General features: G+C 44.6%; 1 protein-coding gene across 2 annotated transcripts in view; it reads left to right on the top strand.

Moving 5' to 3' along the window:
• The window catches only part of slit1a (slit homolog 1a), a 147,455-nt gene extending 134,456 nt beyond the window's left edge, over nucleotides 1-12,999 (top strand). The window contains exons 29-37 of one of the 2 annotated variants that reach the window (XM_084076695.1): nucleotides 68-207; nucleotides 404-497; nucleotides 1,463-1,600; nucleotides 2,150-2,378; nucleotides 2,909-3,039; nucleotides 4,859-5,013; nucleotides 7,127-7,415; nucleotides 8,568-8,779; nucleotides 10,581-12,999. In XM_084076695.1, coding sequence (XP_083932821.1) covers nucleotides 68-207; nucleotides 404-497; nucleotides 1,463-1,600; nucleotides 2,150-2,378; nucleotides 2,909-3,039; nucleotides 4,859-5,013; nucleotides 7,127-7,415; nucleotides 8,568-8,779; nucleotides 10,581-10,822 — 1,630 coding nt within the window. In that variant the 3' untranslated portion in view covers nucleotides 10,823-12,999. Of the gene's footprint in view, nucleotides 1-67; nucleotides 208-403; nucleotides 498-1,462; nucleotides 1,601-2,149; nucleotides 2,379-2,908; nucleotides 3,040-4,858; nucleotides 5,053-7,126; nucleotides 7,416-8,567; nucleotides 8,780-10,580 lie in introns of both variants that reach the window. The other variant, XM_084076694.1, reaches the window with a different exon arrangement.
• The last annotated feature ends 226 nt before the right edge of the window (nucleotides 13,000-13,225 follow it).

Raw genomic sequence — 13,225 nt, 5'->3', positions numbered from 1 at the left:
TGTGTGTGTGTGTGTGTGTGTGTGTGCTTGCGTGTGTGTGCGTGTGTGTGTTTATGTGCTCACCCAGTTGCACATGTCCCCTGGGCTTCGAGGGCCCCACATGCCAAACCAACATCGACGAATGCGAGGACAACGACTGTGAGAACGGGGCCACGTGTGTCGACGGCATCAACAACTACACCTGCCTTTGTCCCGCCTACTACACAGGTACGGTCCCGTGACACACACACACACACACACACACACACACACACACACACACACACACACACACACACACACACACACACACACACACACACACACACACACACACACACACACACACAGCACACCCTCCTTGTCACTAATATCTCCATCGTGGTTCTTTTGCATAATTTCACCTACATCTTCCTCCCTGCAGGGGAGCTGTGTGAAGAGGTGGAGGACGTCTGTGCTCCGGGACGGAGTCCCTGCAAACACCAGTCTACCTGCCTCATCACCTCCAATGGGCCCAAGTGAGTCAGGGGGAGACAGGCCATATTGGAAAGGAATTGAGCCTCTTCCTTACTTCCTTCACATGTCTTACCAATTATACTAATGAAGGCTCTGTTCCATTCTGGTCAAATTCACTCGAAACACTCAAATTGGGGTCCAGGGACCCTCATGATTCCTTGAGGGGGTTCCAAATGGCCCCTGGCGTGTGTGTAACTCTGAGAGTGTAAAAATGGCACCAAATGGACCCGTATGGGTCCATTGGGTTCCATTTGTACACTGTCAGAGTTATGGGGGTCCATGAAATTAAACACCTTTGAGAACCACTGTGCTACAATAAATGGAACAGAGCCTTAAATTAGCATAATCTGTAAGACCTGTGAAGGAAGTAAGGAAGAGGCCCAATTTCTTTCCAATATGGCTGCTGTGCATAGAGCCTATTGATACATATTGAAAAGATATGGTGCCAGGGACCACCATAAGAGGATATTGTTGTTAGGTTGGATTTAGTACATCATTCTATATTACTGTATAAACTGTAGGTGAGGGGAGTGATCTGAATAGTCATTCTACACTCTTTCTCATTTGGTTATAACTTATACTTCTTGCCGGTATTGTAGAGGTGAAATTAAACTGACCATCTGCAATCCCCCTCAGGGACCCCTGGGGGTCGCCGGACCACACTTTGAGAACCTTTGCAGTGTACGACATGCTTTCAGTGCAAATATTGAACTACTTGTGTGTGTGACTGTGTGGACACGTGCCTGTGTGTGCTTGTGTGCGTGTGTGTGTTTGTGTGTGTGTGTGTGTGTGTGTGTGTGTGTGTGTGTGTGTGTGTGTGTGTGTGTGTGTGTGTGTGTGTGTGTGTGTGTGTGTGTGTGTGTGTGTGTGTGTGTGTGTTTGCGCGTGTGTGTGTGTGTGTGTGTGTGTGTGTGTGTTTGCATGTGTGTGTGACTGTGTGTGTGTGTGTTTGCGTGGTGTGATGCAGGTGTGTGTGTTCTCCTGGCTACGTGGGTGATGACTGCAGCGTGAACTATGATGACTGCCAGGAGCATCGCTGTCTGAACGGGGCGCAGTGTGTGGACGAGCTCAACGGATACTCCTGCATCTGTGATGAGGGCTACAGGTGAGACAGGCCTTCTATTTCTATACATCACAGTTTAGCTCGATTTGCTTTCCCTTAACCCATTCGATCCGGGAGCGCATCTCTGTCATTTTTAGATTTCTTTGGCTATTCAAAAATAGCAGATATACAAGTTCATAGAGCTTGCAGATCTGCAAATATCTTTTTAATCGTGGAAAATGTGTGCAAATCTTTGAAAATACAGTATATGTTTTAAAGTGAAAGTTTTAAACTCCGATCTGTGCCTCTGGGGGTCTCTGGAACAACATATTTTGAGATGGGGGTCCGTGGCAAATACATATAATTTTGGGGGTCTTTGACATGGGAAAGTTGGAGCACCGCTGATTAGAAAACATTTTTAGATATGTATTTGGCCACGGCCCCCCATCTCAAAATGTTTTATTCCAGGGACGCCCAGAAGCAAAGATTTGAGTTTCAAATGTTCGCTTTCCCCGCTTTTAAAATGTCCCCACAATACGGATGCTGGGGTTTTAAGTGGTTAAACAAGAATGCTCTCTCTCTCTCTCGCTCTGTGTGTGTGTGTGAGTTTAGTGGTCAGCTGTGTGAAGTGTCGTTGTCGCCGGTGTCCCTGTGCGAGCTGGCGGACTGCCAGAACGAGGCCCCCTGTGTGGAGCGAGGGGGCCGGGCCCTCTGCCAGTGTCTTCCAGGTTTCGGGGGTCCCCGCTGTGAGAAGCTGGTCAGCGTTAACTTCATAGACAGAGACTCCTACCTGCTGCTGTCCGATCTGAAGAACTGGCCCCAGGCCAACATCACGCTCCAGGTGAACACGCACTGTAAAAGCCTGCACTGTAACATCCTCAAGTGTTAATTTAAAGGACATTTTAGTCTTTTATATGACCTTTTTTATTAGCATGTGAACTACAGACTGACTGTATAACTGATAAGACGAAGACAAAACCAAAAATGGAAAGGTATATTAATTTAAAAAAAACATGTTAACAAAATTCAAAAGAAAATAATGAATGAACAGAGCTTTTAAAAAATGTGAGAATTAAACAGCTGCCATTATCCATGTGTGCTTCTGTTTTCATTGGGTATTTAAGTTTGGTACTTTTTACTCCCTAAAACATCGACTGGGGGCAGCCATTGCGTTACAGTGTTGACTACATTACTCCTGCCTTATAGGCATTATTCATGGAAATAATGAACGTTTTGCAACAGAGTGTTGTAAGTGTGACGTGTAGAGGCTGCATGTTGCCTACTGCCCTTTTAACTCAATGTAAAAGTGTACATTTCACTTTCAGAGTTTACAGATGGATAAATTAACACTCAGGATTTGACTGTGTGCAGGTGTCGACAGCGGAGGACAACGGGATTCTCCTGTACAACGGGGACAACGACCACATCGCCGTCGAGCTCTACGAAGGTCACGTCAAGGTCAGCTACGACCCCGGCAGCCAGCCTGGGCACGCTATCTACAGGTAATTAACCATTAACCAAACCCCCCCCCCCCCCTAGGTTCCATTGATCACATTCAACATGGCTGCCATTTTGCAACACTGTAAAGCAATGGCTGCCTCCAGTCAAATTCCAATACCCCAACTTCCACACTCGCTCACTCCACTCGCTCATTAGTCCCGCCTCCGAGCGAGGAGGAGAGGATTATAGGTCGGAGTCCGGAGGAACAAGACGGCTGGTATGGAAGCCACATTGTAATTCCTCACTCCTGCCTGGTATGTTAGATGCTGTATTTCTCATATATATGAGCTGTTTGACGTGCATTCTCGCACAACAAACAGCATGATAGTAGAAGTAAAAATCAACCCATTATTTAATTTGTTGCTTTCAGTAGCTTTGATCACTGTTATTCAGAATGATATATATAAATGCACTTCAGTACATCTTCAGTTTAATCAATTGGGACATCTCAAACCGTTCAACACAGGCATGCAGGCACGTTATGTTTACATTTTAGGATATGAGCATGCAGATCAAAGTTTTGTCGGCTCTAAAACATCCCTTTGAAGTCTGCAACACGGCACTGCTGTTTTTTTTAGACCCCATCTCCCAGACAGCTCAGTCATGGTTTCCCCCCCATAGCCAGAGGAGACGGTCCATCCAATAACAGAACAGATAGGCAGTCAACACTTCCGGCGAGAGGACGAGAACAGGCTGAAGCCTAGACTCGATGTACACTCGCTGTTTGATGCTCCAAGCAGCTTGGAGAGCTGACTTGCTGTCCGGTCTTGGCTCCTCCAAAAGAATTACCCTTTTGGACAAAACTATTTCCGGGTTAAGCTGGATGACCGAGTGTGGAGTGAGCGAGTGAGCAGAGATTTGGGTATTGGAATTTGAATGCTTCCACCGTACAGGAAGCGCTGAAAAAAATGCACAGACAGTAAAGTGGATGTCCCCCTCCTCGCAACTTCCGATTTGTCGTTGCAATATGCTGTATGAACAGCAGCCATATTGGTGATAAATTGGCCGCTTCCTTACTTCCTTCACAGGTTTTAGCAATGGTGCTAGTTAAGGTTGTGTTCTACTCTGGTCAAACAGAATCAGGGTGCTGATATTGTGCATGTTGGCTCACTTGAAACATCTTAGAGTTATGGGGGTCCTTGAAATTTAAAAGTTTGAGAACCACTGTGCTACACTAAATGGAACTGAGCCTTCTTTAGTATCATTGGTAACACCTACAGGAAGTAGTATGAAGGAAGTAAGGAAGAGACCCAATTTCTATCCAATATGGCTGCTGTGCATAGAGCCTATATTGCATACATGTGTCCTACTGTTAATCATATTATTCAAAGCATATCTACAGTAGGTTGCTGCTTACCAGAAATGGACAATTCTAAAATACATATGTAGTTTTAGTATGAATTAATGCCCTCTGCTAGAAGGTACAGGGTACCCATGTGTGGCTTAAATAGATTTAAATACTCATTTGTACCTGTGTCAACTAAACTGTTAAATGATGCTTTGAAATAGGACTGATTGTAAAGGGTGAATCTCACAATTTGTCTTGGCTGTAGCAGGGATGTAAGCCCAAGCCAAATTCTTCCTTGTGGACAATAAAGTTAACCATGACCTTGAGACTATTACACAATAGCAAAATATAATATAATACGTGTGAACGATTGTAAACGACAATATGCTACGTTTAAAACAACGATTGCTATGCTTTAAGCTATATGGCTAAATCGTGTGTGTGTGTGTGTGTGTGTGTGTGTGTGTGTGTGTGTGTGTGTGTGTGTGTGTGTGCGCGTGTGCGTGTGCGTGCATTTGTGTGTGTTTTCCCAGTACTGAGACCATCAACGACGGGCAGTTTCACACGGTAGAACTTGTGACCTTTGACCAGATGGTGAACTTGTCCATCGACGGGGGTCTCCCCACCAGCATGGACAGCTTTGGGGCGGTGCGGCCCCTCAACGGGGAGGCTCCGCTATACGTGGGGGGTAGGGGCCCTCTCCAGAACACACCCCTCTCCACTGCAGGCACTCTAACTATACTACACTACTGTCAATCACCCCCCAACCCCCCTCGCAATGTCACCACCGCAACCAACCCCCAACCCCCCCGCAAACCAGTGGTGGAAGTAGTACTTTTTTGTTACTTAAGTAGCAATACCACTATGTGAAAAATACTGTGCCACTAAAACACCTGTATTCCAAATTTGACTTGAGGAAATGTACAAAAGTATTGACATCAGAATATACTTAATACAATACCGAAGTAAAATTACTCCATTTTTTCATAACCTTTTTGAAAATAGCAGGTCTACAAGTTCACCATGCACCGTAGTGCTACGTGTTGTGAGCTTATAGATCGACTAATTTCGAATTTTGCTGAACTATAAAGTAGCACTTAAGTAGCTATGTATGTTTTTATATAAATAATATAAATCTGCAAAGTAGCTAGTGACTAAAGATGTCAAATAATTGTAGTGGAGTAAAAAGTAAAGCAAAGAAATTGAAATACTGAACTAAAGTAAAAGAACCTCAAAATAGAGTACAGTACTTGAGTGAATATACTTAGTTACTTTCCACCACTGCCCGCAAACCCTGCCCCACCTCCACCTTCCACCAAACCCATGCCGCACCCCCAACCACTACCATGCCCCACCCCCAACCACACCCATCCCCACCGCCAGCCATGACTGTGTTTGCTAGAGACGACGTACTCCAAATTATTCTTGCACAGTAAATTTGTACTCCTAAAATATAAAAATCTCACAATATAGCCTACAGTACATGCATATCGTTGCTGTCGGGCAGAAAGCTCTTATCTCCATATTCTAACTTATTGTGACACACAAAACATCAAAAGTGGCACATCTTGCGACGCGGTTCAGAGCTTGTACAGCTGCCACTTTTGTTAAATTGTTTAATTTGAATCCTGAAAAGTTACAGTTTTGGACATGAGGTTTCCACCCGACAGAGACAATATTTGTTTTAAACAAATAGCTGTTTTAACATGAATACAGTACAATAATTCTCAGGTCCTTTAGGTCCGCACAGTCTCAAATTATATAACATATTGCTTAACATAAAGCACACACTGAACGCTTGCCTTTTCCATAGACTAATACTGCAACACCTTCACAAGACATTTTTACTGTGTGCGAAGTGTGCCCCCTAGTGACTCTTACATGAACTACCAGACACAGTCTTCACTTCAATCACATTATGTTTTGTATTTGCATGCCTTTTACAGACACTCATTTACATTTGTATTTATGTGTTGTTGTATATGTGTTTTGAACAACGTAATTTTTGGTGTAATGAGTGTCTTTGTCTAGTTTTGCCAGTTTTGTTACAGTTTTGTGATGTGATGTTTTGTGCTGTTCGTCAGTGAATATAACCCAGCATTCATATAAGACAACACTGATGCCTTGTGTTTGTCTTTTTATGTCTGTTATTTCAACAATGCTGTGCCTCATATTATGGTGCAATAAGTGTAGCAATCCATTCTCTATTGAATTAGCAGAAATAAAGGAGTTGTAAGTGGTATTCCTTTGTTAAAATAAGCGTTAAATAGCTCTATATTCAGGTAGTAACTGCTATGGAGTGTTTGTTCAGTAATAGGGGCCTTCACGTCTCTCCAGCTCTTTATCAAAAAGAAAATAGATTTTCAGGTCAGGAAGGATACAAATTGTATCCAATCAAGAGAGAGATGTCATGCAGTGTACAGGATAAACAAGTGAAATCTGAAGTGATGAAAAAACAACAACAAGAAAAAACAATGAGCAGACCAAATTGGAACTGAAAATGTATTTTCTGTCTACTGAAGAGCTGGAGAGACTCCTGTTACTGAACAAACATGCTATAACAATGATTACGGAATTGGAATACAGAGCTTTAACATTTTAACAAAACCTGATAATATCTGCACCAGTGGGACACACGTTGCTTGAAAACGGCTTCCTCCATTACACTCATATCAGCCCTGTGTTAGCTGTCGTGTCTGTGGTCCCCTTCCACCTCCTTCACACTAATGACTGTCACCTCTTTCTGCTTCTCTGCCCGCCTGTCTGTCTGTCTGTCTGTCTGTTTCTTCTCTCTCTCTCAGGTATGCCAGTGGACGCTCACTCCGCGGCCTTCCGCATGTGGCAGATCCAGAACGGCTCCAGCTTCCACGGCTGCATCCAGAACCTGTACATCAACAACGAGCTCCAGGACTTCACCAAGACGCAGATGAAGCCCGGCGTGGTGCCGGGCTGCGAGCCCTGCAAGAAGATCTACTGTCTGCACGGCATCTGCCAGCCGGACGGGGACCAGGGACCAGTGTGCCACTGCCAGCCGGGCTGGAGCGGGCCGCACTGTGACCAGGCCACCACCAACCCCTGCCAAGGCAGCAAGTATGTTACACTGTTAGCGCGCCAAGATAGATCTGACTGTAACGTTCCCTATTGTTCGATGTTAAGTATTTAAAACACCCGTTTTAAATTTCACGGTTCTCGTGACTGATATTGTCCTTCTAATGAACAGGGAGACCTTCATTATTTTTTATTTTTGAGTGGTGCCAACCACTCCTACATTTGACTTTGTCCGTGTGTCCCTATTTCCGTCCGTCCGTATGTCCGTCCGTCCGTAAGTGTCCGTCACGTGAAGCTGATTGGTCAAGCTTCACGTGACACGTGACAATATGTTGTCACGTGTCACGTGAAAACATATTGTTGCTGATTGTTGCGGATGCAACCAGTTACACTTTCAAAGGCACCACTCTCTTCACACTGGGTGTGATTTTTAGCGGCGCTAAAATCCTGCTCTATACCTGACTTTGTCCGTGTTCACCGTCAACGTTCTGATTGGTCAGACCCGTCAACGTTCTGATTGGTCAGACCCCTCAACGTTCTGATTGGTCAGACCCCTCAACGTTCTGATTGGTCAGACCCCTCAACGTTCTGATTGGTCAGACCCCTCAACGTTCTGATTGGTCAGACCCCTCAACAAAGTGATTGGTCAAGCTTCACGTGACACATGGCTATAAACACATTATAAACACATATCGATGACATAATGTATCAAAGGCGCCGCTACCTTCACACAGGGTGTGATTGTTTTTATTAACTACCGTACTTCATTATGTTAATATGTTCTATAATGTAATGTTGCGTCAAGCAGTCCTGTAAGTCCATGCAAGAAATCCATGAAGTCCATGCACGACTAATCGAAAAATGAAGGTCTCACCATTCATTAGAAGGACAATAACAGTCACCACAAGCAGGCAAGTGTATTTTCAATGAGCACGGCTATGCAACTTAAAAACTGCCTGGAGTGCACACAAAAGTCAGAGTACACATAAAAATGACCCCAGAAGTGTTTCAAGTGAAATTCTCCTTCAAGTAAAATGTACTGTACTTCTTTCACTACCGGTTGAAAATTGTTGGAATTGGAATGCTAGGTCACATCTGAGTCTTACCAGATCAGTTTCTGCAGAACTTTATAGGAATCCATAGTGCAGATATCTGACTTTTAACGATGTCTAACTGAGCTTTGTGTCTCCACAGGTGTGTGCACGGGAAGTGCATACCGCTGGACAATCAGTCGTACCGCTGTGAGTGCACAGAAGGTTACCGCGGTGCCCTGTGTAACCAACAGGGGGAGCTCTTCAACCCTTGCCACCGCTTGGCGTGCAAACACGGACGCTGCCAGATCTCCGACACAGGGGACGCCTTCTGTCACTGTGAGAGCGGTTACACCGGAGAGCTTTGTGACGCAGGTTGGTTTAGCACACACATACAAACGATACAATAGCAGGTGCTGGACAGAAGAACAAATGAAAACAGAAACATTTTGTTTGCAAAGTCCATCATCAAAGCCCTTCCTTAGAGGAAGAGCTTTGATGCTCGAAACGTCACCTTTGGTGGTAATACAATAAATATCCATCATGGGAGAATGATCCGGTTACTGTAAAAACCTGCATTAAAGGGATTATGCCCAGAGTGATTCTTAATAGCTCAGTTATCCACTTAGTACCGCCTGTCCTTTGATTGGTCATTTTGAAAAGATTGACATTGGTGAGTGGCGCTTCTCTCCAAAAGTTGAACTATTTTCTACTTGAGACGTTCAGAGCGCTCCTGGACGGCAAGAGCACTGAAGCGCGATGCTCATCGCTGGGAAGAGGAGCGCTCCAAGGCTTTCTGTGGATGGACACGGCCCTAGTTCTTTGTTCTTTATCAGCTTCATTGTCACATCACAGGTTTACAGAAGTAAAACAGTGGGTGAAATTCGTTTTTGTGCAATGTTCTATCGTTTTTGTTATTTCCATAGAAAAAAGAAAGGGAAGAAGAAGAAGGGGGGGGGCAAGAGAGATCAGTCATAGAAAACAAACTAATTATCTACATATTTACACATAGAAGTAAGATATAAAGGTGCGTGAGCATAGCAGCAGATGTATACTGTACGTGATACTATGGACGTTAGTTAAGGTACGAGAAAAACAAAAAAAATAAGCAAAAAAAAAAAGGTTGGGGTAAAATGTAAGCGTAATCCACATAATCCACATAAGGTAAACTGACACTGGTATAATCCGCAGGTAGTCCCAAGGAAGAGCAAAAGTCTAAGACCAGCCTGACGACAGGCGGTGCTCATGCCTTGTTCAGCAGTCTGACGGTAGCCGGGTGGAAGCTGTTCATGAACCTGGTGGTGTTGCTCTTGATACTGCGGTAGGCCCCTTTGCCCGGCCGTGGTCGCTGTAGGGGTTTGAACAGTTTGTGGCTGGGGTGGTGCTTGTCCTTGATGATGCGCTGGGCTTTGACTACACACCGCTTTGTGTAGTCATACATTTGGGCTAAAAGGAGAACACAAAAAAGTCCTGGGGACTTGTTTCCATTGTGGTCCTATGTATTCAATACATCAACATAGCATAAAAAATAACACTACAATACAACCAATACAATATCATCAACAAATTTAAAACGCTATTATGTACAGAGTAGAAAAGGGGGGGGGGGGGGTGTAGGCAGTAACTGCCTTCACCTCTCTATAGGAGAAGTGAGATTTACCTCCCCCTTTGGCCTCCTGAAAGATGGATTTTCAGGCCTGTTTTGAAGGAAACCAGTGATCCACATTTTTTTAAGGGATGGTGTCAGGGCATTCCACACTTGGGTGGCAGTGCAGTAGAAATATAATTTACCCAGTACAGTTCCTGGAGTGCAGTTCCCATTATGTGCTCTGCTGATCGCACCACTAGTCATCACTAGTTAACCACATAACTCTTGTTTCTTACTTTGTCGTACAGTGCATGGTGTAGGAACGCCAGGTTGAAAGTGGTTAACCACTTAAACCCTGCAGTGTTAGAGATCCGGACTTGAACCAGACTTTACATCTGTACTTTGACCACTTTTTTCCATCTACACCAATCTCTTGGCCAAAAATAGCCAATCTACGCTCACAACTTGAGCGTTGTGAGCTTGCAGATCGGCTATTTTTGCCGAACGTTCCCCCTCCCAGAATAGGCAAGCTGGGATTCAAGTGGTTAATGTTAATGTTCTGGTGGTGGTTTGCCTCCCCCTGTCCAGAGTCTGAATGCCGAGGGGAGCCCGTACGAGACTTCTACCAGGTGCAGCGAGGCTACGCCATCTGCCAGACCACGCGCATGGTGTCCTGGGTGGAGTGCTCCGGGGCCTGCAACACGGGCTCCTGCTGCGCCAGCCAGCGGATGAAACGCCGGAAATACTCCTTTGAGTGCAGCGACGGGACCTCCTTCAGCGAGGAGGTGGAAAAGACCATCAAGTGCGGCTGCGTGGGCTGTAGCATGTAGCACCTCGCTCGCACACCTGCTAACCGCCGCCACTGAGTTTGGCGACAGGAAGGAAGGAAGTGAGAGAGAGAGAGAGAGAGAGAGAGAGAGAGAGGACTGGAGGAAAGCGTCGGGAGGGAAAGAAAGAGGGAGTGAGAGAGAGAGTATAAAGAAATATATATAAAACCTCTATCTATATATTATGGACAACAATGTTTGTAAAATAAGACATTTCCTTCCCTTCCAAGGGTGCGTGACCTTACAGTACAGTCACAGAGAAATCAACAATACAGCGCCGAAACCCATTGCATCTGCAACAACAACGTTGGAAAAAGGGGGTCCATAGGTTTCAAGGTGTTCCATTCAGAGTGAGACATCACTCCCCCTCCCCGAAACACCCAGTGCATATTCCACAACCATCTGTGAGGCCTCTGGCAGTCTAGTCAACCATCTCCCGTGTTCACTTCCTGCAAACGGCGAGGACAGCGGTGTCCAGGGAAAGGACGGACGGACGGACGGCACATTTTGTAGAGAGGAAGAGAAAAGGTAAACAACGTAGAGAGATTGAACAAAGGTAGAGAGGTGAGTGGATGAGAGGAGAGTGGGACCGTTTTGACTTGGCAAAGCTATTTTGAGTTGAGCTTGGCTGGGCTTGTAAGCAGGACTGGGCTGTTGTTTGGATTCGGGTCGAGTTAAATGAGTTGTCGGTCGAGGTGTAGGGATTTCTCTGCCGGGTTACGGCTTTCCATCCACGCATGCGCGACCCACGTCGAATTGAACAGAGGAAGGTCAGGTCAAAGTGGCACATAAATCCAGTGGGGATCAGAGGGGCTTCGAGGTTTGGTGGTCCGCTGTCACAGCCGTCCGCTGTGAGTTTACCTTACATACATAGAAACTCCACGGCGTTACAGACTGCACTGACTAGCAGCACTGAGAATTAGTCATATACATGATCTGTCACACACACACACACACACACACACACACACACACACACACACACACACACACACACACACACACACACACACACACACACACACACACACACACACACACACACACACACACACACACTGCCTGCAATGTTGCTACCTGCTGTATTGTTGTGCATGTGACAATAAATTGAACCGGTAAAACACACACACACACGCACACGCATACAGTACGCACACACACACACACACACACACACACACACAAACACACACACACACACACACACACACACACACACACACACACACACACACACACACACACACACACACACACACACACACACACACACACTCTTAGTCTTGCAGTGAGAGGGCGTGTTTGGTACAATTCCGTCTGTTCTCTTCACACAGAGACCCCATCTAGTGCGGGCAGTGCCCGGTGGTTATCTGTTCCCCCAGAATGCATTGCCTCAGGGTTAGGCTAATTTGCATAAGCCCCTCCCCCAATGAGAAGGAGGTTGTTCAGCCCCTCCCCTCTATGCCTGCAGTATTAAACTTGTGCAAACTGTTGCATGTGCGGAGAAAAAGTTTGCCAATGAATATGTAGAGCTTCTTATATCATCAATGTTATTACAAAACAAAAAGTTGCAGATTTGTTTTTTTGTTTTGTTTTGTTTGTTTTCTCATTTGGTTTTGTTACGTCTAATTTCTTAAATTGTTTTTTGTTTTATTTGTTATATTTTGTTTCATGATGTAACCTAACTCCTTTTAGCCCTCTCTTTATACAGAAATGCCTAACAGATTCTAATATATATATATATTTGTATTTCTTTTTGGTATAGTATTTTTCTATGTTAAAGAGTAAGTCTGTGTTTTCTGGAAGCTGTGGAGCTGGTGGAAAGGTATCCGACAGGCTCCCTAAGTGTTTTATGATTTATTGATTTCACTTGCTCAAACCACCTAATTTGTAATTGGCCAAGAAGACAGCGATTGATTGGCCTTTTCTTTTTTTTGTATAGGAGTCAGTATTGGTCTAGAAATCTGTTTAATATTGTATATGTTGTCTTCCATGTGAATATTACATCTAATTCATGCAGAGTCTGTGCTTGTTTTTGTTTTTTATTTATTTTATCTAAAGGCTTTTTCCTGTAGAAAGTAAAAGGCATAAATTGTTGCTGAATTTCAAATATTTTCAAAAATGTAAAAAAAAGAGGGAAAAAAAAGTTTAAAAAATAAAACTAGCATAAAAATCTGTAAGGTATTTGGAGAAATCACTTAATATGGAGAGTCCTGACAGTGTTTCTTCCTCTCTCTGGCTCAGACATTCCTTGTTTGCTGCAACTGCCGGGAGAGGGCAGAGCTGAGATAGAAAGGATATCGAAACGGAGGAAAAAAACAATATATCCCCCTGGGATCGATCTCCCCTGTAATTACCATACCACACTTGAAAATATACAGAAAGGTTTCAGATTGTGTTCATGTT

The sequence above is a fragment of the Gymnoscopelus microlampas genome, assembly GCF_963454915.1.
Source record: "Gymnoscopelus microlampas genome assembly, chromosome: 13".
Lineage (NCBI taxonomy): Eukaryota > Metazoa > Chordata > Actinopteri > Myctophiformes > Myctophidae > Gymnoscopelus > Gymnoscopelus microlampas.
This window is presented reverse-complemented; position numbering and strand designations above follow the sequence as displayed.